General features: G+C 38.9%; 1 protein-coding gene across 2 annotated transcripts in view; it reads right to left on the reverse strand.

Moving 5' to 3' along the window:
- The window catches only part of LOC149774125 (E3 ubiquitin-protein ligase TRIM45-like), a 115,122-nt gene that overhangs the window by 69,400 nt on the left and 18,124 nt on the right, over nucleotides 1-27,598 (reverse strand). For both annotated transcript variants that reach the window (XM_089945814.1, XM_089945813.1), the window contains exons 5-10: nucleotides 14,140-14,163; nucleotides 6,527-6,550; nucleotides 4,013-4,096; nucleotides 3,244-3,327; nucleotides 1,143-1,226; nucleotides 381-464 (exon numbers count right to left, since the gene is read on the reverse strand). In XM_089945814.1, the coding sequence (XP_089801940.1) occupies nucleotides 381-464; nucleotides 1,143-1,226; nucleotides 3,244-3,327; nucleotides 4,013-4,096; nucleotides 6,527-6,550; nucleotides 14,140-14,163 (384 nt within the window). The remainder of the gene's footprint in view (nucleotides 1-380; nucleotides 465-1,142; nucleotides 1,227-3,243; nucleotides 3,328-4,012; nucleotides 4,097-6,526; nucleotides 6,551-14,139; nucleotides 14,164-27,598) is intronic.

Below are 27,598 nucleotides of genomic sequence, written 5' to 3' on the forward strand. Positions count from 1 at the left end.
TTCTATAACATCATGTATACACACACTGATGCAATCACATGAACATGTCTATACAAATAAATTACACTGTCTAAGCATTTTCATTTATGAACATTTTGACCCAATATGACTGTTAGTGCCACATTAGCGTGATACAAATGATTGCCAGTGTCAACACTTTGCAACCTGAATGTTTCCGATCGACAACTTTTAACCAAAATGTGGCCTGTCCTGCTACAATGACAGCATATAAATCGTTGCTAGTATCAATACATGTTTCAACTTGTAAGACCTGACCGTTACCCCAAGATACATTGAACAAAATTATTATTGGCACAAAAAGGTGTATCGTTATTTGTACAGCACAAGTACAACCCACCGCATGCCACGAGTAATGTTACCTGAGCAACGTGAGCAGCAATCTGGTTACGGGGGGCCTGTATCTCCTTCTCCGCCTGCGTCAGCTTCAAGCCTTTTGTATTGGCCTATAGTTGGTATAGGTAATGAGTAATGTTATGTTTCAGCCACAGCTTTGTATTAAATTAGAGAGCGATTGTACAGAATTATTATTGTCAGATAATACAACTCATATAGATGTATGAGGCAATACAACACAGCTTAAATATAAAGCCGAATTCAGTTTACAAAACTACAATTTGTGACAAATGATGATTTAAATAATTTATGTATGATCACAAAAAGGTATCTTTCCGTATCGAATGAAAATTTATTTTTTAAACACGTATTGATTATTGTCAAACACGTTGTCTTGTCTATTTATGGATTTCAGTATTAATTCAAACTTTGCCATTAGCGCTGATTGTACATGGTAATAATCAGATGGTCACTAACCACGTGCTTGCATATTTGTTGAAATAAGTAGACACATAAATGATACACAAGATTTAATATAAGCAGCGATTATATCCTAATCAATATTAGTTTGCATTTAATTATCTGAAATAAAGGCTGCAGAACATTACATATATGTATCAAGGATAATTTCTATAAACAGTTACTCAGTTATGCTACTTGTTTGTTTATCATACTTTTATTTGAACATTTATGTTCATAGTAAAGATAATTGTTTATGAAACAACAGTTCCAACATTTCAGAGAAGATAGAATACGGGAAAACAGGAAAGTTTCAAATACCAACATACATCAGCTTTGGTGTCCTCATATTGTTTTCTAGTTTTGGTAAGTTCTTCCTCAAGGGCCTTAATTGTTGCTTTCATCCCATTAGACTAAACACAACAGGAACATGCAATATATCGGATTAGTAAAGCCATTCGAAACAATTGATTCTGTACGTTTCTCTATCAGTCTAAATTTCTTTCCTGAGCAAAGTCTTTTTGTATGATTAAAATTTAGAAGTTTGACAAACATAAATGCATCCTGAATGAACTGAAAACTATCAAATATACACGTTTATTACATGCATAACCTAATTCTGCACGTTTAGCTTAAATTGAGATATGCAAAATATACTTTGCTAGGCAAGAAAGACATAAGGTCTATTGTGAAGTGACTATTAACGTCGTTACCATCACACAATAATACAAAACATAGTACAAATCGTAAAGAATATAAATAACGCTTTGGTCTATCAGATAAACTGGTATGACTGTTGCTGGTATGAGAATAATGTTGTTAACACTGTGTTTTTTCTTCGTTGAAAAGGTAATGTGCAAGACTTATGCACTAAGATCCCGAACTGCATCACAAAAATATGGTAAACACATTGGTCAAGAATTGAAAAAAGTCATCTTTTGACACAGTTAATTTATTTCGTCATACGCTCTTCACAGAACGTGACTAATATTTTCTAATAATCATAGATATTATCAATTATATGAAAATGGGGAAAATAGTTACCTATTTGTCATGGAATGTTAATTTTACAAAATCATTTTTCGATAAATTGCGACTGAAAATGCAATTAATTTAATTACAGTTGGTTACACAAGTTCACTGTCTGTCTGTCTGTCTGTATGTATGTCCTTTTATCTCTCTTATACATGCATACACTTCATGTTGCCTTAAACTAAGGACATTAAAACTGAGGTCATCAGATATGCAGGTTACAGATCAAATACACAGCGACTTCTACGAAACAATGGAAAACCTTCTGCAGCCGTAAAACTAAAGTGCTTCATGGAGTTCTTATTACACATTAGTACGGATTTTCCATCCTTTTGATTTGTTTTCAAGAGAATAACCAAGTTTGTTTCCTTACGCCCTTGTACAGTAAGAACTTAATAGTGTTGCTACTATTTAATCAAACATTACCTGCAATAGTGAATGAAAACAATCAAAAGACCAACAAGAAACTATTGACATTAAATGTTAGCAGAGAACATCAATTGATTAAACACATTTATCGTTACTTTTTCAAAACTTACAAAACTCCCTTTGTTGAGCAAAACACAAAGGTTCTGATTAACATATTAATTGTATTTCGGAACCTGAGGCACTTAATTGAGACTACATCATCATGCATATCATATAATAACGATTTTAAGTGCCACTTGACTGGCATCTTTCATTCTCTACTCAAAATGGTTTAAAAACAGAAAAGAACATCAAAGATAACAGGACAAGATATTGAAGATCTCAAATCAAAGTGTTAACAAAAACTCACATGACATTAAAAGATGCAGCTAAGAACCACAAGGAAGAAGGGGCAGTGATCATTGGCATAATTATCAAATTGCTATTTTACATCAAACGAAACAAAATGTATGCAAAGAATAACACCCTTAGGCTCTTTTGTATTTATTACTCTCTTCAGTCCCATTTTCAAATGTTGATTCTCACTACCAGTGGTGGATACACAATCTCGAACTTCTGTGAACTTCTCAAATGCAAAGGATAGTCTTCAAAATATTTGTAGTAGTGCACTGGTTCTGATGCAATCACATTCACATATATATGCAAATAAATTACACTGTCTAAGCATTTTCGTTCATGAACATTTTGACCCAAAATGATTGTTAGTGCCATATTAGCATGATACAAATGATTACCAGTGTCAACACTTTGCAACCTGAATGTTTCCGATCGACAACTTTTAACCAAAATGTGGCCTGTCCTGCTACAATGACAGCATATAAATCGTTGCTAGTATCAATACATGTTTCAACTTGTAAGACCTGACAGTTACCCAAAGATACATTGAACAAAATTATTATTGGCACAAAAAGGTGTATCGTTATTATTTCATCACAAATACAACCCACCGCATGCCACGAGTAATGTTACCTGAGCAACATAATCAGCAATCTGATTACGGAGGGCCTGTATCTCCTTTTCTGCCTGCGTCAGCTTCAAGCCTTTTGTACTGGCCTATAGTTGGTATAGGTAATGAGTAATGTTATGTTTCAGCCACAGTTTTGTATTAAATTTAGAGAGCGATTGTATAGAATTATTATTGTCAGATAATACAACTCATACAGATGTATGAAGCAATACAACACTGCTTAACTATAAATCCGAATTCAGTTTACAAAACTACAATTTGTGACAAATGATAATTTAAATAATTTATGTATGATCACACAAAAGACTCTTTCCGTATGCAAATGCAAATTTATTTTTTAAACACTTATTTATTTTTGTCAAACACGTTGTCTTGTCTATTTTGTGGATTTCAGTATTAATTCAAACTTTGTATGGCATTTAGCACCGACAGTACATGGTAATATTCAGTTGGTCAGTAACCACGTTTTTACATTTTCTTAAATTAAGTAGACACATAAATGATACACAAGATTTAATATAAGCATCGATTCTATCCCAATCAATATTATTTTGCATTTAATTATCTGAAATAAAGGCTGCAGAAAATTATATATATTTATCAAGGATGATTTACATAAACAGTTACTCAATTATGCTACGTGTTTGTTTATCACACTTTTATTCGAACATTTATGTTCATAGTAAAAACAATGTTTTATGAAACAAAGGTTCCAAAATTTCAGAGAATGGAGATTAGCGGAAAACAGGAAAGTTTCAAATACCGACATACATTAGCTTTGGTTTCCTCATATTGTTTTCTTGTATTGGAAAGTTCTTCCTCAAGGGCCTTAACTCTTGCTTCCATCCCTTTAGACTAAACACGACAGGAACATGCAATATCTTGGATTAGTAAAGCCATTCGAAACAATTGATTCAGTAAGTTACTCCACCAGTTCAAATTGCTTTCCTTAGCAAAAGTGTTTTGTATGATTACAACTTAGAAGTTTGATAAAATTAATTGCATACTGAATGAACTGAAACATATCAAATATGCGTGTTTGTTACATACGTAACCTAATTCTAAACGTTTAGGTTAAATGGAAATATGCAAAATATAATTTGCTAGCCATGCAAGGCATAACGTCTATTGTGAGGTGACTATTAATATCATTACCATAATAAATTAGTATAAACTATAATACAAGTCGTAAAGAATGTCAATAACGTTATAAGAAACACTCGTATGATTGTTGCTGCTATGAGACTAATATTGTTAATATTGTCTCTTTTATTCGTTGAAAAGGTAATTTGCAAGACCCGTGCACTAAGGTCCTAAATTGCAATTCAAAAATGTGGTCAATACATTCATCAAGCATCGGAAAATGGCTTCTTTCGACACATTTAACTTATTTCTTCATAGGTTCCTTACAAAACGACCTAAAATATTTTCTAATAATCATAGACATTATCAGTTATATGAAAATTGGACAACATCTACCTATTGGTTATGTAATGCTTATTTTATAAAATCATTTTCTGATAAATTGCAACTGAAAATTCAGTTAATTTACTTTCAGTTGCAATACTAGGTTGCAAAAGTTAACTGTCGGTCTGTCTATATGCATGTCTTTCTCTCTCTCTCTCTCTCTCTCTCTCACTCACTCTCTCGTACATGCATACACTTCATATTGTCTTAAAGTAATGACATTAAAATTGCATTCACCATAAGTGCAGGTTAATGGCAAACCTCCTGCAGCCGTAAAACTAAAATGCTTCAGGGAGTACATATTATACCTGAGTACGTATATTCCATCGTTCTGATTTGTTTTGAAGAGAATAACCAAGTTTGTTTAAATATGTCTTTGTACAGTATGAAATTAATAGTGTTGATGTTATTTCAATCTAACATTACCTGCAATATTGAATGAAAATAATCAAAAGACCAATAAGAAACCATTGACATTAAATGATTAAATGTTAGCAGATAACATATGTTGATTCAACACATTTAACTTGACTTTCCCAAATCTTACAATATATATATATATATATATATATATATATATATATATATATATATATATATATATATACAAAGAGAGAGAGAAAGAGAGAGAGTTAACTAATACACTTGTAGAATGCTGCTTAAATGTCACATATGTGCATATTATTTGCTTTCCACACTGGGAAAGATGTGAGAGTTGATATAGAAGATAGCCTATAAATCATGTCCTCATGGTAGAGTCAGGTAAACTACCATCTATTGATGAAAGAAGTACGATGTAAACACATTCGGCATTCTTAATTTCTATACTGGTAAAATCTCCGACGAATCAGATTGTTAAAGAAAGCTTTATAAGATTTGTGATTCTAGTGTCATCTGCGTTTAAGAATAGAAACTCTGTGATTTCTTTGTACAAAATAACATGTGGTACTACTGTATTTTGAATGCTCTATTAAATTGGTAAGAAAGCTTAACTCAGAAATGGTCATTATGCCCCACCACAAATACGTGTGTCATGTGATGTTACCGGTATTGTTAACCTGCATTCAGATTTGCGTTTAGGTAATTGATAAGTGGAATTCATAACATAACGTAAACATGAACTTATATGATAACTATTCTTAGCATCGCATTCTAAATAAAAATGAACATGTCAATGAAACGCCAAGGTTCCGATGTGTTAGCCCTATCTACAACTTGGCAGATCGTTGAGATATTTAAGTCATTCAGGTCTATGCATTTCATTCGATGCAGCGAATCAGGTTGTTAAAATTTAAATGCTGTTCCTATACGATTGAGACAAGTGGAGCGTACAGGAAGAATGGACTCATCAATAGGCAATGTTCCACTGCCGGTTAGTGTTTGTACAAATACATCCATTCCCTTATATGCACATGTAATTAATTATATCTGCCTTATAGTCATACTTTCGATATTAAACTTACAAAGTATTCTTTTCAAATCATCTGCCTCCGCCATTTTTAGCCGACATACAATGCACCGCTGTTACAAACTACTGGTTATTGGCATTGCATACTAAGGGACACAACTCATGAAATCAAATAGATGGCACTAGGACAAAGCGCAGAAATATCTGTACGAGCCGCCAAGGTGTAGATAGGGTTAACACATCGGAACTTTGACTAGCGAAAATGATGAAAAGGTAACTTTATAAATAATACCTTAAACTGTGTGCGTATCTACTTTTCAGCCGTGTACGCTTCTTAATAATCGGACAAGTTCCTTGTGAAAGATAGAACGTATGTTTTATTGACTGAGTGGAGATAAATTAATACTTACCCATTCTTTTATTTGTTTTTCTTCCTGAAGAATATAACAAATATTATATTAGAAACGTTGAAGCAGATGTAGCTTATTTTGTCTCAGACATTCGATGCAAACGTATGCGAAAGATGTAATTACAGCGTATATGGCTACTTTACCCGACTATAGCACAACGCTGCAGTTTGACCTGGAAAGGTTGTGTCAGACATATCTTTAAACTTTTCCCTTTCTCTTTATGCAGAAGAAGTGAAAATAAGGAACTGCATAATTAGGTACCATATAATACATATAACTGTAAATTATAGACTGGCCTACTTAGACTGTATGATACCAGTAAGAAACATATTGATTCTATTTCTGCAAGGAAATAACCTCATTGTGCAATTTATTTGATACATTCACATTTGGTTATAAGTCTTCCATAGCTATATTAACCCTTCTATCTGTCGTGTTGGGGGGGGGGGGGGGGTCATGGATCAAGTGATTACAAGTCGCCATTTTTTTAAGCTAGCATTCTATCAAATTGCACATAAATGATGTTTCTCCGAAAAAAATCATTGTTATCAATCGTGTAGAAGCCTCGCGCAACATTATCTGAGCCTACATTGATGATCGGGAAAAAATAACTTTTTTTTCATGTCAATTGATCTTGATTGGGCTAATGTCCTATAAACATGGAGACTTCTTCAGCCCAATAAATATCGCCCTGCCCCGTTATTGAACTAAACTTTCAAAAATTACATGTGGACGGATCTTAATTGGGCTCATTTCCTAAAAAATAAATTGAATACTTTAGCACAATAAACATCACTTTGCCCCAGCATCTAGACACAAGTTGATACCAAGAAAACAATATATTCACCATGTCGTTGACTGGGATAATTTCCTTTAAAAAGTAAAACTGGTTGAACCCAATCAACGTCAACCTGGTCAGTGATGAGTCGCTTTCGTCCAAATAATTGATATAAGTCACAAGTGTCAAATATTCATTAAGCAAAATTCCGTAAAAATGTAATCGATCGACATTAGCATCCCTACTTCACTTCTTACTCGACTTGATCAAGTTTTATATTGATGGGTTATATATGATAATTCTTTTGAATATCCGGGTAACAATGTGGATGATAAAATACATCTGCGATTGACCATTCTACTCGTGTAATCATATACTGCTGGCGTGAATTATGTACTTTGTCTTCGATCGAAATTCGAAACAGTATAGTCTCAATAAAAATGTTTTTTACACGCGATAAAATCGCGAGTTGATTAACCGCGGCTATGTCGTTCACACGATTATCTGGAAACAGTTTAGGCCATTACGATATTAACTCAACGTCGAAGATTTTGGCTGCTTCAGCATGAACTCTATCACGTAATATTCGTCCAGCGATGTGCATTACTTCGTCAAACATATACTTGAACGGGATCACATTGAGAATTCCAAGTGCGGTGAGCTTTTAGTTAATGATAATCGACCATTCTCATATTCGTCGCTAGCCATTGCACAATTCAATCTATCATAAACGTCCACGTTTGAACGTAAATATTCTACATAATCATACTCTGATTCGTCAATGAAAGTTTGATACACCCACGAAAAATACAGTTTATTGTTCACATAAGGATTTTCTATCACGTGATTATAGTGATAAAGCGCCTATGGACTGGGTCCACAGATGATAATCTCTCGCCGTATTGAATTAATAATTCGGCAGGGTGTGCGTGGGTAAACGTTTTTGTTTTCTGTTTATTGTATGTTTGTCCAGGCACATACATGATTGTCTATCCAATCGCCTCCACCTGTGCTTATATTGCAGGGTAGCAAAATGTATTTCAGTTACACATCTAAATCTATGAGTGATTCATTCAGTAGCTTTCATGAATCATAACCAGAATGCCAAAAATAAATAAATAAACCCCCAAAACCCAAAAACATTTGTGTAAACCACGTATTGACAATTGAAACACCGTCTTCTAAATGAGAAGTCACGTTTTCTTTGTTCTAGAGATGACTCGACCTGATAATATCTAACTTGTGCACTGACTTGAGCTATTTCTTCCACGGAAATCTTACCCTCCCGTCTAATACAACTACATGATTGACTCTCACAAAACAGCTCCGGTGGCCTAGTGGTTAGAGCGGCAGCCTCGGATGCCGGAGGTCGTGGATTCGATCCCCGGTCGAGTCATACCAAAGAATTGCAAAAATGGTACTAACAGCTGCCTCGTTTGGCGCTCAGCATTAAGAGGTTATTGTTAGGACTGGTCTGCCCGGTGTCAGGATAATGTGACTAGGTGGGACATCATGCCACATGTCTGCGACATGATGCCCAGTGCTAGACATCACTAAAAACTGCCACACTGCAGACATCGTAGCGATATGACTGAAAAGTTGTTAAAGCTATTTTAAAAATCCAAATCACACACACACACACAGACTGTCACAAATCTTTGAAGCGGAATCCACTATGTTCTGCTGTCTTTAGTATTCATTATATCTCGCAATATCCCACGAAACTACAGCGACTACATTGCCTCTTCACAGCAACTCCGCATGACTATAACTGGTACTTATGCTGTACTTCTTGTTCCAGAAATAGCACCTGATCTTTCGCGGTGTTATCGTAACAGTTTTCGTGATGACATCACAAACATATGTTCTCAGGGGTTGATTGTGAAAAATGCGATGTGTATTCCTTGACAGCTATGGCAGTATTCATGCGGTGGTGCTTCATTGCATTGTATATCCGTCGTGGTTTTAACTTCTATTAAGTGCCTTAGTCGTGTTGCGGTTAAGCATTACTTGGAAAATACGTTGGCATGTTTAACTTAGATGTTCAACATCGTACCCGCATCACACAGTACCACCTACTTCAGCTCCGTGATAAAATAATCTTCAACTTGTCATCCCGCGATCACACCGATATATGATACTGACACAGTTCGAATCACTTATGTAATATGATGTCAGTGACAGACGTAGTCGCATGTACAATTTACCTCGAATACTTTTGGCGTTTCTCAGAAGTATCAAACGATTCTGTGATACACATCTGGCACATACACTGTCCATTCATAAAGGTACGAGAGACAATCAATTATTTCGTGAAACAGAAAAATAATACAAAGTGTATATATTTAAAATTAAGTATAATATTCAATGTGGTACCATCACGGCCCCAGATATAGAATCATATATTAGTGATGCGAAACGATTATGATTGTGGGCACGTTCATGACGATATCTAGCCCAGTACATATACGGGAATATTTTCATTTATGTTTCCAACTGTATCTGATTTTGGCATTTTTTATATCTCCATTGTGCTATATTTAATGTATACATACGTTTTTGTATTTAACTAGCAACGTCTCCTAAACATTTTACAATAAAAATAATAGTCAGCACTATATTCTAACATGGCAAATACTGCCATATCATAGTTGTAATACGGACGTCTTTGTACAGTAATAAATAGAACGCACTTGTTTGTGTTGCGATCAATACATATGAGTATTCATCTTCTATCATAATGCTTTTCTATGGAGAATGAGCCGCATAGGTCGACGGAAATATTAGTGCTCACGTTAAATCGTCTCTTTGTGCTGTAGCTACGTAACAAAATGTGACTCGATTAATCCCAAAGCGTAGAGTTGTGAAATGTTTGATTTCGGCTTGTATTATATATTGATGTGATTTTTAAATATGCTCACGAATACAAGCCACGGCTACCAGCGTGGGATCATTTAGCAGGGGTGGCACGATTTGGTTAGAACTATTTTACGCTATGTTATACTTGATTAGGCCAACTTTGGCACGTGTTTCATCTAAGTGGTCACAAATAACTGGTTCCTCCGAGATACTTTTTTGCACTGTTGTGATTTTGGTACGAGTCGGCGTGATAGTATTCATGACATATACGTCGCCACGGACTAACCCCAATAGGGTATTAAGTATATTGATTCTGGAGGATACCAAGTTAAGTTAATTGTCAATATTATTAATTCGCATTACAGCTGATCATGCCACCCTGACTTTGTTATCTCTGGTGGTAAATTGTTTTTAATTCAAAGATATAGAGTTGGAATGTTATAATGTTATCCTTGATTAGTTGAGTCGTGTATCAATCTGTGTAAGTTTAGACTCGACGTCTGCATTGTGAACTTCAATCAATGACGATGTTTTATTTAGCTCACCGAAGGAACCACCTTTGTTTTTTTTGTTTTTTTTTTCCCGTGGTAGTCAGCGTACGTATTTCATGTTGTAGTCCTTCCATGAAATCTGTTATCGATATGGCATAGCTAATTACCCACAGCCGTGAGGATAGTGTTAAAAGTCAGGTATGATATAATATGAATCCGTTGAATTATATTCGGAACAGTTCGAAAGTCACGGTATATTCCCAGCCGATTGCTGAATGAGGTGATATCATTGTGTTGTGTTTTAAATGCTTTTCCAGCCGAACGTAATCATAAGTTGCAGACACGGTCGTATTCCATTTCTCTTGAACTGTGTTTACTCATATTGTGATGCCTTAATCTCTTCAAGGATAATAGGGGTCCTTGTTGTACACTTTGATCATTCACAGCAACAATTCCCATTTAACATCTCGTTCCAGCTGAGCTATGTTGGCATCGATCTCGATAATTCTATATGCGCACACAATGTATCGAATTCATCGATGCTCTTTTTTATGATTGTTGCTATTAATCATCAACGAGACGATTCATGATTGTATTCTCACGATTTTCAGTATCTGAATGAAGATGACACCATATTTTCCTCAGTTTCTATTCGAATATGTCTCACGAGGTATTTATCTCGTCTAACTTCGCAAAGGGTTCCAATCTTCCAATATCAGATTAAGTTACTGATATCTCTCTTGCTGCTTCGGCGAGGGCGGTTCTGTATCCCAGTGAATTATGAACAGAGCCTCTTTGAATAATGTTTATGCGTCCCGGTCCGCTTTGTTGCATTTGTAACGGCCAGGCAATTGACCACCGCTGTGGATGTGTAGTCTACGTATGAACACCTAACTGGCCAGTAGTCTTTGTGATTCAGGTATAAGTTTTTTCACAACGTCATCAATTGCAACTGGATGTGCTAAATTCGTTGAAATTTTCTTACCGACATTAATCGCCTCTGTCATAGTTGCTGCGGTTAGTGGCAACAATTTCGAGGTTTGATAGTCTTATAGTATCAGGGTTGTAACAACGACGAATAAATTCTGACCAGACGTTAAAATGCGCTCATGGGGACACGGCATCTAATTAGAGTCAGTCGCCGTGACTAACACTGATGTTGATTTATTTTGATCCGTGTATGATTTACATTCCACATTGGCTTCCACCTATAGTATTGGTATATTTGTGGTTGTTTCATTGTTCATTCCGACCGGCCCATCCATCGTTGCCCCGTCAAGACGTAGTATCTACAGAGTTACGCATTTATTCGATCACAACGAGATAGTAAACCCGTGGAGACAATCACAGTCGTAATTGCATCATGTTCATTATAAACTCTATTCTTATGTTAAAACGAGAAGTTGCGTCTGCACGATAAATGTAGTTACGTTTTAATAACCCGAAAGAATGGTCACTACAATGATTGGAGCAATGCCGCTTTGATCCTCGATTCAAGAATTATTTGACAAGCCAGTAGCAAGAAATGCCGTGTTGTGAGTCACTGAAGCTAAATGAGCGACGACAAACGCTGTCGCCGATGTTGAATACGAATGAATCCGCATTAAAGGTAACCTGGAAATTGTGCCACCACGGGAACAGCAACCGCCACCTCCAATATTAGTGTCATAACTTACTGATTATCCAGATCTTGGCACAATAAGATATTTTATATCGCCATCGCTTACGTATCCGTGTTTGTAATTTTCATGCGTTAACGACGTCGACTTTTGTTGTTTATCTCGATATAATTTCCACGCGGCACATCCAGCTTAGATCGCGATAATTAACGCCGCGACTACGTTATCGTCAACGACTCCGATATCTGTCAATTACAAAAACTTTGACACTAGAGCGTCAATTTTAGCTGGATGAAAATTCATGGCACCAACAACTAATTTTATCAATCATTATTTGAGCGCAAACGGATATTTTTAGCCATGTTTATAATTTATATCACAGGGATTTTAGATGGCGTCGGGTTTGGATTCGAGTTGATATCATCTTTTAGGAGCTAATTGTCGTGACTAGAATGCTTATTGCCCTTGACAAAACAATAACACACACTACCTGTAGTGTCCTTAGACAATATTTGCACTGGAACGAATATACTCGCGATACTACTCCACAATATCACATCATCAGTGGTATATATGTATGCTATTTCATTATTTGTGGATCTACATCGGTTTTAAATGTGTCTTCAGTGTTTGTAGTTCCTTCTCTACAGGTACATACATAATCTTGTTTTACACGTATTTCCTCGAGATCTGTGCATGCATTTCAGCATCGGCTATTTTAAAGGCGGAGGCAACGCTGATTTCGATCCTCGAGATGTGACTTCAAAATGTCATCAATAAAGAATGTATTACTTGCGACTCCAGTAACATAAACTACTCAGCGATACCTGTGACATATAAGATACCCCACTTGTTGATGGAGAAAATCGGGATGATCTGTGATAGCATCACAGACAATTAGTGGTAAATTTAAGGGATCGGCTCGGACAAAATATTTGATAAGTTTTGTTTGGTAACATTTGTGGTATTGTTGCTGTGATCGTGTGTTCACGCGTTGGCGTCGTGTGGCATTCTTGAAGAAATACTTTATACAATTCTTCTACAACATACTGATCTTTGTATGTAGTTTCCCCCCGACAGCGACCGTAATTCGTTGCCTTGCAGCATAATTATAAACGGATGGCAATCTCGGGATAAAATATAAATTCCCTTTGGTATCTTCACAAAATTTGCTGTATTTCGCCGACAATTATATTTTGTTTTTCGCGATTAAGTTTGTATCTTTCAATTAATCGAGTTCAAAACCTTTAATATTGCATCGAACAATTTTTGTTTTGATTCCTCACATGGGGACTATCTATTGCGGATCCAAGTGCAAAGAGTCGAAGCTCTATATTATCATGGGGGTTATATCCATCCACAGAGTCGACTCCGGCTTCACCACGTTTGGCGTGGGATCATATTCGACATATCCTTGTGGAGGGATTCATTTTGCATTAATTTTAATTTCTGTAACATGTTTAACTGTTGCAAACTCCGACATTTGGGCGCTTATCAAAATATATTATCTTACACCTGTAATACTAATTGACCTCTTTGTATATAGCATATATATATACATGTATTATAACAATACATAAGGTAGTACTAGACTCAACATGAAGAGTGTCTCCTTGTGGGCTGAAGCAAAATCATCAAGATTTCCCAAAATACTGCAAATGGTTTAAATAAAATTTCAGCCAAAGTATATAAAACAAATACAAAATAGGTCAGAGATGAACTGATAACATAATAGTAAGTGGTAAACGATTATATTGAATCTGACGAATATTTTTGCTTTCTATACGAATCTTTACAATCATAATTACCAATGTATGCCATGCGTGATTTGTACTTTTTTCTGAAAGCAGTTATATAAATACTTACTCTTTCTTTTCTCTCTCTTTCCTCCTGAAATAAAATAAAATATATCTGACATTAGACAAAGTGAAGTAAATTCCGCTTATCTGCTCTTAAAACGGGAACGGACACGCATACCCATATCCGCAAGGGGAATTACTGTGTATGTCAATACATTACGCCAAAATGGAGGGAGTTAGAATAACCGTACTGTACGGGTTGTCTCGCATTTATATCTCTGAATTTCAAATTTTCTTTCTTTGCTCTGTATTGAGGAGATTTATTAACGAAATCAAAGTTTTCCACCAGACAGTACTTGTGATTGTTTAGGTAAACTATATAATGCGTGCCTGAATGAAACAAACATATAAAATGGCAAACAACCCATCAAGTCTGCAATTTATACAGTTTTATTCTTATCTCACGCCTTTCGCCCTCAAATGATGCTTCTAATATTATATAATCACCAATCTCCCAATGGTTACGTGGGCCCATTACATAAGAAAAACCGTACCCTGGACGCCGTAAAGTGTTTTCAGGAATGATTGCAGAGAACTTTAAGATGCTCATCTTTTTATTTCTTGGCAAACATTATCCTTCATGTTCTTTCCCAAATCAATAAATTGTCACTTCAATACTTTAATAACTTAATCTGTACACTTGAAGATTTTATTTTATTATCATCAAAACCGTATAATTTTGCCATTTCCTACATCATATAATATAGAAGAAATTATCCTTTCCTTTACTACGACTACGTTTTGAAGAAAAGAGGATGATAACTACAAGTCAAGGCTGGAGGCAAACAACTGGTAAAAATGGACAGTTTATGTTGTGACCGCTCCGGTGTCCTAGGTGGTTAGAGCGTCCGCCTTGATTGCGGCAGGTCGCGGGTTCGAACCCAAAAACCAAATCAATCCAAAGGCAAACAAATGCTCCTAACAACTTCTCTGTTTTACGCTCAGCATTAAGAGGTTATTGTTAGGACTAGTCCGCCTGGTGTAAGGATAATGTGACTGGGTGGGACATGATGCTACATGTCTGCGTCATTATGTCCCGCTGCTAAACGTCACTATAAACTGCAACACTTCAGACATCATAGCAATATGACTGAAAAATTGTTAAAGCTACTTTAAAAATCCAATTCACACACAGACAGTTTGTATTTAATTTTACAAAATGTACTAAAAAAAAGTGTATTTTTTGTGTCGGAATTTAAGTACCTATAATGATGCCACATGGATAAAAGCAGAATTAAAACAGATGATTGGTACAATGGACCCGATAATCTCAAGAGTTACCAGAGTGATATATATATATATATATATATATATATATATATATATATATATATATATATATATATATATATATATATATATATATATAAGGGACAATAACTACGGTCCATAATTTTATCCTCAGCCGCATGTGTTGCTGCCACATATTGAAGAATTCTGGGGACAAAACCAAGCAAGGAAAATGTTTAATGTTTAAGAAATCCGAATTCAATTTTGCAATCTACTGTCCAACGTAAACCCGTCATTGCCTCTACCCAGCATGACACAGTTAGCCCCAACGGGATTGATACATGTTTGATCTCTTTTAATTTAGTCCCGCGGGTTGCCGTAAGCACACACGTTATGTAAGTGAGCCAGCGGTTAGAGTCTTCTGCTGATGACAGTTGACCAGAAATAAGAACACAAAGGTTTAAACATCCATTATTATACTACTATAGTCTGCAGAAATTCTATGTACCAAAATCCCGCAGAAAGTGTATTCAGACAGGCAAGTATATGGAATCGATCAATAAATGTTGCTTCTTTGTTTGTATTCGACTTATACTTTCTGTAAATCCGCGCTGTTTCGTTTTTGTGATCGTAATTGTCTGTGCTTTTGTATTCTGCCAGCACAATCTCAAACACAGCTTCGCGTAAAATTGGATCTTTTGCTGCCGAGTACAATGTACTGATCGTGTTGAGACAGCTCTGTGTGGCCGCAAGTAATTCGGAATAGATACACGCTCGTGAATGTGGTCGCATCGAAATTAATTTGCTCGCGCCACCAGGAACACCAGTTGCTATCGATATAGCTCCGACAACAATACCTATCGGTGTACTTACAATGGTTGATGTTGTCGTGATTCCAGTCAAACCAGGACCAACAGTTGCTGCTACAGCAAAACCGCAGGTAGCATCCACTATCAAAAACGTGTGTTTGTATATTCCGATCAGCACGGTCCTCTTAGTAATTTCATTTTGCATTTGTTGTTCCGCTTCAATTATTTTTTTTTATGTACGTAAGACTGAGGGCCCATCATATTTTTCTATCAATAATACAATCGCGTATTTCAATTGCCCTACATTCAGACCTTGTCCGGTCTCACGATTAGGTGTTAGCACAATACGCATGCGAATTTAAACAAACAAATACCCCGTTTTACTGCCACACTTGTCATACTTTTATTTGTTTTTAAAAACAGCTGCCTCCGGAATATCTAAATTTCGGACCATAGTGGGATATACTTATTCAACACCCTTTTCATCTGTAAACACGCCTATTACGCCGGCACCCTTTATATTAAACAATCGTTTATGCCGAATAACTATTGCCCGAAAAAGTGTGTCCTTGTTGAAGACCAGGTTTGTTTTTACTGCTAGCCCAGACAATGTTTGCTTAACATCATTAACATGGGAGGTAGCTCATCATTGTAGAAGCAATCCAGGCGAGATTATGAATGCGCTGTCGCAGTGAATGCCATAGCATTTTCACCTGCCCGTACGACGATTCCAAGTTGACCTCAAGTTGGTAATGGCACATTAGGGTGACTTCAGCGGTCAATTTCTACTTGACCCTTATCAATGTTATAGTTCAGTGTATGCGAGGGTCTGTTAACACCTTTTTGAAGTAGATATTCATTAACAAGTGGAGCGAAATTAGTACTGACGATAACATCCTCTGCCAGCATTTTGTACATTCTGCAACCTCAGTTGTTAATAATCAAATTTAATTATCAGCACAAACGTAAGAGACGATTATGTATCCTTCTGGATAAACGTTGAATATTTAAATCTGAATTTCATCTCCGGCGATTAACGATTATGATTCTGTGTATGTGAGAAAAGTTTACAACATGGCCAGATTTATTATTTATTGATATTTATTATTTCTGATGTAATTTTAATTTCAGTTTATGTATGTATATAATGGGAGTAGTGAAGGGGGATACTAGAGCGACAATGGGAATTAGCATTACAGACCCCCCTTGGGAACATATAGCGACAAGGGAAATTTAACATGGAGAAAAATCGTGGGAACATATAGCGACAAGGGAAATTAACATGGAGAAAAATCGTGGGACTGTTGAGCGTCAAGGGGATTTGAACATGGAGAAAAATCGTGGGAACATATAGCGACAAAGGAAATTAACATGGGATTTTTTTTTTAAAAAAAATTAAAAAATAAAAAAGGGGTAGGCAATTGAAAGGCTATCTCTTTTCGAGAAATATGGCTGGCCCTGAAAAGGGCCTTTGGGATTTTTTTTCTTCTTTTAACTTCTTAACTTTTTCCACCATCCTCTTATTTTGTCCATCATTCCTTTCTTGTTCTTCTTCTTTTCTGTTTCCGGCAGCCAGTCCGGGTGGCCCATGGCCCGGAACTTCTCTTGGATTTTCATCCAGTTTGTGTTCAGTTTTTCGAATTCATCCTTTTTTTCTATTTTCTTCTTCTTTTCTTTCCTTTGACCACTTTTCTTTGATTATCTTGACTTGTTCTCTCATCACTTTCCTCATCATCTCCTCTGCTTTCATCATTTGGTTTAAACCCCATTTCACATAGGACCACTCAGTCCACTCCAAAATATCTTTTAAAAAACACCTCACTTCAATAGCATAATCAAGGGCCTCTTTCAGTTTACCTACTTTCACATAGTCAAGTTTTATGAAGCCTCTTAACTTTTTAACTTACTCTTCAATCATGTCCACAATCAGATCCCTGGCAAGTTTTAGACTCGTCACTTGACTTTTGACAAAGTCCTTAGTAACTTCATGCATCCACTCCTTCTCTAGCCTTTCCACCACATAGGCTGCATCTGTCATCCTTTAGCTCATTAAATAGTTCAATACTCATTTTCTTGGGTTCTTCCGTAGAATGGTTCCAACGACAAACTTGATGGGTTCTTATAGTGAAAGCGCGGACGTGATGGAAAACATCCCCTAAAAACGTAAAATTGATCTTACCTAGACCATGACCAAACAACGCGCGGACGTGAAGGAAAACATCCCCCTACTTTCTCATTTCATATAATATAACCCTAACTATACTCTTCACATACGCTAAGAAACCCATAATCTACTATTCACACAAGCATACCTGAGCTCTTACAAACACAAACACACAAACACACAAACACATACCCTCACACTATCTTAAAAAAGAGTTAGTGTTTATTTTATTTTCACACTACTCTACCTACACACATTGGCAAATCGATAGTTATTTCTTTTCTAGAGTATTGGATAGCCCTGAAAAGGGCTGTTTTTTTTAACTCCAGATGCAACTATCTAATGATTGCACCTTCCTGGCCTGGCGCCACACACGCATCTTCTTCCCCAGTCTCCTTTCACCTTTCTTCTGGGGAGCGAAGAGGGAGGATGATTCGCTTCATCACCCCAATCCTCTGTCTCGGGAATATTGAACGACATCCTCTCTTCTCTTTTCTTTTCCTCCTCTTCCCTCTGTCTTCTCTCCTCCTCTTCCTTCTTTATTCTTTCTTCTTCTATTATAGCCTCCGCAGCCAGTTCATTGACCAGGCGCCTTACATATTCCAGATGTATCTGGAGTTCAAGAAGTTTGCTTATTCTACTACTATTCATTCTTGTGTTGATCAATCAACAAGGGTAGCTAGACTGCCCAGCGAGTTTCAATTTATAGTGAAAGCACGGACGTGAAGGAAAACATCCCCCTAAAAACATAAAATTGATCTTACCTAGATCATGACCAAAAACAACAACAACGCGCGGACCTAAAAGAAACACTCACTCACTTTTTATGCTACCCATCACTATTTTAAATTTTTTTCATAAATCACTTCAATAGACTATCCACATACGCAAAGCAATCCAATCTAACCCCAAATATACACCTCAAACACCAAAAAAGACATCATTTTAATCTACTATCCACACCAACTTACGTGAGCTCTTACAAACACAAACACACAAACACATACCCTCACATTTTTTAAAAAAGAGTTAGTGTTTATATTCACACTACTCTACCTACACACATTGGCAAATTAATAGTTATTTCTTTTCTAGAGTATTTGGGTAGCCCTGAAAAGGGCTGTTTTTTTTTTTGTTTGCTATGGCATTCTTTTTAGTTTCTAAGAATGCGATGTCCTCTGAGGATTGACTTTCTGGCGATAGGTCTGCTTCTTCGAAAAGAGAAGAAGAACTCTTTGGTGTCGATACGACAATCGACAAAGCCTCTGTCAGCTTCAGGTTGCTGCTGCTGCTGCTGTTGCTGCTGCTGTTGCTGCTGTCTCTGAAGTCTGTACTTCTCTGTCCATTCTTCTTTTTCCCTGTTCATTTCTTCTCTGAAGAGCTCTTCTATCAGGTCTTCAGTGATTTTTAACATTCTCACATTCTCTATTTCTTCTGGCTTCGGTATCAGACTGTGTCTGACCCTATGCAAATTCACGTAGGCTTCGTTGAGCTTAGCTAGTTTGGAGCACATCTTCGTAGGAGGATGAGTCGACAATGGATGGTTAGACTGGAAACAACCCCGGTTATTAAAGTCAAACAATTTTTTTCTAATCACAAACATTTTTTCTCAATGGACCATCTACTTTAAACAGGGCTGACAACGTTGTGAATGAAATTGTGATTTCCACTGTTGGAAATCATTAGGCCATTGATGGACACTACGTTTCCTAGCTTGAGACAAAAGATAAGCATAATGGTCACAAAACCATCGATCTACTTTCACATCGTTTCTAGAAGAAGAACGAGAATCAAAATGAGTCACTAAATGTTCTAAGGAATAGCCCAGGCTGCGATGATGCAGAAAATACACACAGTACTGTCCACACACCAAGGAATCTGTGCCTTGTAATTTCACATTATTGAATCGGGTGGTTTGAGCATTTCTTCTCATAAAGTCAATGATATCGTCTTCCAAAGGGGGCAATCCGTACGAATCGAAATATTCCACACATCCTTCTTGAGGAAAGTAGAGGGCTACCCAGTGGGTTCCTGGGAGATGACTGTCATCCGTGTTGATCACGTAAGCTTGATGGTCTTTAGGTTTGCGATGAGGGAGTTCATCTTTAGCACAGACGACAGGATTCCAAGAAGACGTATACGAACTGTGGTTCAAAAGGTAATAAAGTTCCCAGGTATCCATTGATTTGTCTGTGTTTTTTTCTTCTTCTTCACAGGTAATAATAAGTCGTCAATTCGATCCTGACTTTTTGCTTGAAAATATCTGACGAATAAACGGTTATTCGTTCTGTTTCCTCACTCTGATTCAGGAGAGCTTCGATACGATGGATTTCTTGAGTGGTTAATGGTGGACAAGAATGTTCACGCAAGTCTTTATACCACTGGTGCAACACGTCTTTGTTCGAGATGAGACTCCAAGCTTCGTCCAGATACTCGTCCAATTTTTCTTCTTGACTCAACATCAGGCATTTATCGTGTTGAATTTGACTGGGATGATCGTTTTGACATCCATAGCAATCTTTCTTGATCAATTCTATTTTTTTGTCGACCAAGTGTTTGGCAAAACAGGAGACTAAATGGGCTTCTTGTTCTGGCCATCTCGACTTCATCATGATATCTTCTTCGTCTTTGTCTTGGGATTCTCCTTCCACGGTCTCCTCACATTCCATCTCCAAAGTTTCTCCACTAGGTAAAGAGGGATAACAATCTTCCATGGTTTCTAGTAATCTAAAATAACTTCTCTCAAACTGTTGATTTCTATCGTATTATCGAATTCTGCATACAGGATGACGTACACTGTCTCTGGCAGAGGATTTGCAAACTGAAGTTCCACACGAATCTGGCCTGATTTTATAGGGTGGAAATGTCCCTCGTCGCTGCCTTGGTCTGGAGTGAAATCGAAAGCCCACAAAGCATAACCTCGTGCGTAATCCTTGTACGTAATGCCGTGACTGGTGTTGGTTCCTAACTGGCCCGTGGCTTCGTACAGGGACAAGTACGATCTCAAGTAATTCTTCTTGGCAAAGTCAGGCTCGAAAGGTCGGGTACACAAGGTCTTGCCATCGCGACTGACTTCGATTTTCTTCACGTTGAAGTGTTGAAAGTGGAAAGGATTTTCAGCGAAGGCTCCGTTGAAGGCTGAATTCGAGACCATACCAAGGATTAAACGCTTGGGTAACTGTCCTTGAAACAGATGATCTTCGATCATGGAATGATGGTTAGTGGGAATGGTGAACGTTTTCACTTCCACACGTCGTATGGGATACTTGGCGGTCGTTCTGCTCAACGTCTGACTGATGTCGTTTCCCACTTTGGGTAACACTTCCACGCGTCGTACGTAGAGTTTGGCCTCCTCGATTTGGCTTTTGGGATTGCCAGTCTTAGTAGCATCAGCATCAGCCAACAAATGGAAAGCGGTACTGCTACGATTCAGTCTCAGGCGAACATTGACACCGTTCAGCAAATATTTCTCTTGCAACCACATGTCCAGATGTAAACGATCCATCAGTTCTAAACTCTGTCCATCTGTGATTCTGCTTCGTCTTTCCCCAAAGCCGTCATTGTCACCTGCGTCAGTTATCTTAAACTTGTCCGCTTCGTCAGGTTCCCATAGCACACAAGCATTGAGATGAGTGTCCTTGGCATCTATTCCGTACGTCAAGAGATTTTCCAGGTAGGCACGGTAAGGGTATGTATCCATGCTGCTGCTGACTAGTTTGTTATTCAAGTACAAGTCCACTGAGCTCAACAAGGAATGCATGAAATTGTTGACGGGAGCTATATTCTCAGTGTCTTCTACTGTTTTATTTTCCTTATCTAGAACTTTGACTTTCAGGTACAAGTAACTGCTATTCAGATCGATGTAATCTTCGGGCTGTCCTTTGATTTCAAACTCGATGGGAGCGGAATCGGTCAATGAGGAGACGGGATGAAATTCCACCCATTGGGATTCTTGCATGGTCATCATGGTAGGGGGCATGGCAAACAGATCCAGTTCCGTCTTGGAACAAGCGCAAGACTCTCGGTGCATCATTTTTTTCTGTGTTTCAATAATCGAAAACGTCTAAGTCTCGAACGGATCTTCTTTTCTTGATCTTTCTCGCTTGAAGTCTGGTGAAAGGGTGTTTTCTTCGTCGTCTCTTTCTGCCTTGTCCTTGCTGAATGCCTGATTCGGTAGCGTGCAGGGCATTTATAGGTGTGTCTCGTCGGCCTAAAATGTCTTTGCCCGTTTGCAGCAAGACATTTTTGCCTGCCCTCATGAAGGCTTCTTTAGGATTTTGTTTGTCGATGATGACATTTTGGAGAAATTCTTTGCCTTGCGTCAGTGCTGCGTCTTTCAAGGCGTGCAATCCGCGTGTCACCATCGGTTTCAAGACCGGGGCCACCGAACGAAAGGCTGATTTTAACATGTCTCCTAAACCGTGTCCTCGCTGTCGTGCAACCCCTCGGTACACTGGATACATGACTTATTTACGAGTCGTGAGAGAACCGTTTTCGAAAATGGAGTTTCACCGTGACTTTTCCTTTGGTGAATGGAATATTTTGTCCCAAATCTCCTTTTATAGCAATGTTGACCGTGTCCAAATAAGACTTGCTGACAGGCAAATAATGAGGATGCACAAATTCGCGGTGGACGTGATAAGTGTTTCCACCTTCCTCGTCAGTGGCCGTGGCAGAATTTACTTTGAAAGGAATGACACGCAGTAACGGTACGGAGGTGTGTCCCACCACGTTGTACTCCACCACATCGGAGTACACAAAGATCAAATTCAGTCCTTGGTTCAGTTCTACCGGGAAACGAAAGTACCTCGCAAAATGCAAGTTGTTGTCAATCTCTGCGATGTGAATTTGTTTGGTCTGCTTATCCGTGACCACATTGAGGTCTCCACCCAAAATGTCATGCAATCCAGGGCAAAATTTAATACGTATACTTTTTTCCTCACTATCAAATCTGATGAGTAGACGGTGAGACTGTTTGTGGTACTCGATGGTGACACGTTTTTTTAGAACTTTCTCAAAGGTTGCATAGAATTTGTCAGCGATGGCCTCCACCAGATGTTGACCACTAAAATAATGGCCTGAATTAATTTTAAAGTGATAAACGTAAAGAGGAGGAGAAGGGTCATTGCTGCTGCGAGGTATTGTGTCCTTCGCAAGATGTGATCTATGTTGAGGACTGTTCGTCATGGTTTGCTGCAGTGCTGGCTCCAGAATTTCGACGTCAAAAGTGTTTTGAGTTTCAGTGATGTTTTTGATTTGTGTCGGGTGAATCATTTCTACTAAAGCCACTTCCCAATGGGCTTCGTGATCTAAGGGGATGGCCTGAGGTAATTTGGCCGTGTAACAGCACAACGTGTTGTTGGGAAACACCTCCATGGAACTGTCACTGGGTAAGGTTAAGTAAAATTGGTTTTGGTGACTCATAATTCCAGAGTTCTGTGGCTGTCCGAGGGGTTACTGGACGTCAGAGGAGTGTCTCCGCCCAAAATGGGGTTCTGGTTGTGGTTGGAGTGGTGACTGGCACTGGCACTGGACACAAGGTTCCCGTGGTTCCCGTTCGAGGAGAAATTCAGGGAGGGTATGGGAAGTAGGTAACCGATGCAACTGCTCAATAAAATGGTCCACAATTGTTTGTCTCCTTGTTGCAAACTCAAATTGGCGATGGCTGCCCCGATGACACAATACACCACGAAGATTTGGCAGAAAAAGACGATTTGCGTTTTAGGCACACGTTCTCCACACCACACCCACAAGGGTTGTTTTTGTAAATCTTGCACAGAAGAACTAGGTGAAGAAGGAGTGGTCGACGTAGCTGCGTCTGCTGTGTGAAAGGGCATGATGGTCACTTCTTTTTATAGTCGATGACTTGCGAAGCGTCGATCCAAGAATCGAAACTGGGTGGATATCCTTTCCAACGTACTTTGACTTCTTTGACACGTCGTTTGCCCACTTTACGGGTTCTGCGTTTGAGAATGCTTTTGATGTCGTACACGTCGTCTTCTTTTTTGGTGACACGTTGTAACTCGGGCAAATAAAACGTTCCTTTGAGTACTTCTCCGTTCATGTCTTCCAATTTATAGACGGCAGGATGACGGCCATGCACTCGTCCAGTGACGCGAAACAATTCGGTCGTCCAGTTAGGTAAGTAACCTTTGTCGAAAGTGCGTTTGGTTTTGCCAATGCGCACCCAATCTCCTATGGCCAACACTCCACTTTTCTTGGGGACAGCCCTCGTCGGGGACGTACCAAACAGGCGCTCAAACACCAGCACTTCGTTGTCGGGAGTCACGTCTTGCGGGGCACGTCCGATGCTTCGATGGTAAGATTGGTTGTACGCTTGCACCAGGTGCGGTAAGATGTCGATGTACTTCAGAGTGTGGTGATGCGTAAAATATTTCCACATGCGTTCTTTCAAAGTGCGTTGAAAACGTTCCACGATGCTGGCTTTGGTTTCGGGATTCTCGGTGGTAAAAAAATGAATGTCACGTTTCTTTAATTCTTTTTGGAAAGCTTGGTTCAGAAATTCGGTGCCTTTGTCCGTTTGCCATCGAAGAGGGTGACGACCGCTTTGTTTCAACACCCGTTGCAGGGCTCGCACTAACTCGCTGCTCGATTTGGAAGTCAAGGGCACGACCCAGGCAAATTTGGAAAAGACGTCGATGACACAAAACAAATATTTGTAACCACGATTGTAGCTGGCCAAATGAGAGACATCGGCTAAATCGGCTTGCCATTGATGATCGATGCCTTCCACTCGGGTGCGACTTCTGGCAAACTTGCGTCGAATGGGTTTGTGTAAAGTGTAGGTAGCTTGTTCTTGTAACCATCGTTGCACTTGAGGTAAACGGAGACTTTTCAGTCGCGTTTTGGCAGCACGATACAATTTTTGAACTCCTGCGTAACCTGCAGGATGCGAGGGATCGTAGTAAATGTTGGCTAAGACTTTTTCCATTTTTTTTGCTGTGTTAATAAGTCACCCACTCTTCGGTGATGCTACTTTGGGTGGGTCGAAAGGGTGGTTTAGAAACGGATTTACGTGTCCGATGGGCTACGGGAGTAGAAGTCGAAGGTAGTGGTGGTGGTGGAGGTGGCAATGGAATGGCTTTGGTTTTCTTTTCTTTTTTCGCTTCTGGTTTCCCTTCTTTCTTTTTCACTTCTGTCGAAGGAGGCGTGGACATCATCTTTTTAACCCAAGCTTTCATTTCTTCTCGTTGGGGTGTGGGGGACGGGGTCAACAAGGATGCTGCAATCTTACTCGAAATGGGAGCTGCTGACGGTGTTTGAAACATTTCGCGCATCTCTTCTTCCTCAGGTCTTTGTGGGGTAGCATCTCTGGTGACGGTTGGGGATGACAGTAGTGGTGGTGGTGGTGGTAATGATGATGATGGTGCTGGACTTTTCATCAAGGTCTTAAAATCTTTCAGAGTGGGTAAAGCTGTTTCGTCTAAAGCTTTCTGGTGAAAGAGTTGCAGTCGTTGCAAGAGTTGACCGTACTTTTGCGATTTTTCTGTTTCGGACAAATCTTGGCGATCCATCAAGGATTGCAATTCGTGTTGTAACTGGGACATCTCGCTCAAATTGGGATTGGGAGGTAAATGCGGGGTGCGTTGTTCTTGCCACCGATGGTATTCCATCCATCGTTTGTAAGGCACTAAAGCTAGTTTTCGTCCTTCCATGGGGTTGTCAGGGGTGAATTCTGAGATCTTGGGACTTCCGAGGGTCTTTTTATCTTGCTCCCACCAGTCCTCCCAACATGGTTCCCAAGACTCCTTTCAGTATGGGGCCTAACAAGAGAGGTAAAATGCCTCCACGTTGGACCAACATCTTCTTTTTTTGACGAATGGGAATTTTCTTTTGAACCATTTTCCGAAGAACGTGACGATGTTTGCCTAAGCATTGTTTCTTGTGTTTGGACAAAGGGATCGTGCCTTTCAAAACGTTCAAACAACATTCGCACACGGTATCGATGACCTCTTTGGAGGCCGTTTGAATGAGTTTTTTTCGTAGGGGTGGAGAAGCTTTGGACAGGACAGATAACAGGTCCCCATGTTTGGCTAAACGTGGTGGCAGTCCTTTCCTTTTCTTTCCTTGGGGTTTTCTGGAGGGTGACATCTTTGCTTGTGGGTTCCGGGACATTCACCAAACAGACACTAACGTCGATGACTTAACACACACCCTTTTATCTTTTTTTTGGGACTATCGCTTTGTCATAAAGGTGACAATGTTTTTCCCAAAATCGCCAAGGAATCCTCCCCTTTGTTGACGCCTCTTTTTCATGGAACGACTGTGTCTTTTCTTAGGGTAACGTCGATGCTTGGCTAAGCGCTTTGTCGGATGACGCGTCTGCCTTTGTCTCTTTCTTTTGTGGCTTCTTGGAGGTGACATCTTTTACAAGTTCAATGATACCCCGACTTGGTCACAGGTCTTTTTATACTGGAACGCGTCGCCACTGATTGTCTTTACGTCGTATCAGTTTGAGGACAGGCATGACACGTCGTGCAGGGGTACGCAACGGACTAAATCGAGCCAGTTCATGCTCGGACAAATCCAGTAAACTTTGTAACATACCCGATCTTTCATGGACTTTGATTTTGGGAGAAGGTACTTTGTGAGCAACAGCCACTGCCGCTAAATTGGAGGGTCCTGCCACTGGGGAAGTTCTTTTGGGGGTCATCAACGGAGAAGTTCTTGGTGTGATCAACGTCTCCAAGTACTCTTCAGTTCCTGGTGACATCAACGGAGAAGTGGACAAACGTGAGGCTGCCGGAGACGCAGTCACCGCTGTGGCAGGTCGTGGTTTGCGAGTGTAAGGTTGCGTCCTGGCTGAAGTGCCTCTCTTGCGACTAGTTTTCTTCTGTGGACTTTTCTTTTTCTGAGGACTTTTTCTCTGTTTCTTTTTCTGGGGGCTTCTTTTCTTTTTCCGGGGTGGTGTCTGGTAAGAGGAGGGTCCTGCCACTGGAGAAGTTATTCTTCTTGGGGACCTGGTCTTTTTCTTTTTCTTCTTGGGGCTTCGTTGGACTTTTGTCTTGGGGATAACTTTGGGGGCATTAGGATCCCATCTTAAGAGTGAGCGAATGATGACCCCTCCTAGAGTACCGCTCCCTCCAGGTTTCAAAATGATTTGTTTTTTGGTTTGAGTGTCGATGCGGGGATCGGCCAGTTGGACCAAAGCGACTTTTTTTCGATCGAAAAAGCGTTGGGTTTGATGAGGAATCTGAATGATTCCTTGGAGTATTTGACGTGCCGTCACCGTGAACCATCGT

Source organism: Sinohyriopsis cumingii, unplaced genomic scaffold (assembly GCF_028554795.1).
Source record: "Sinohyriopsis cumingii isolate HCF-2022 unplaced genomic scaffold, ASM2855479v2 utg000426l, whole genome shotgun sequence".
Lineage (NCBI taxonomy): Eukaryota > Metazoa > Mollusca > Bivalvia > Unionida > Unionidae > Sinohyriopsis > Sinohyriopsis cumingii.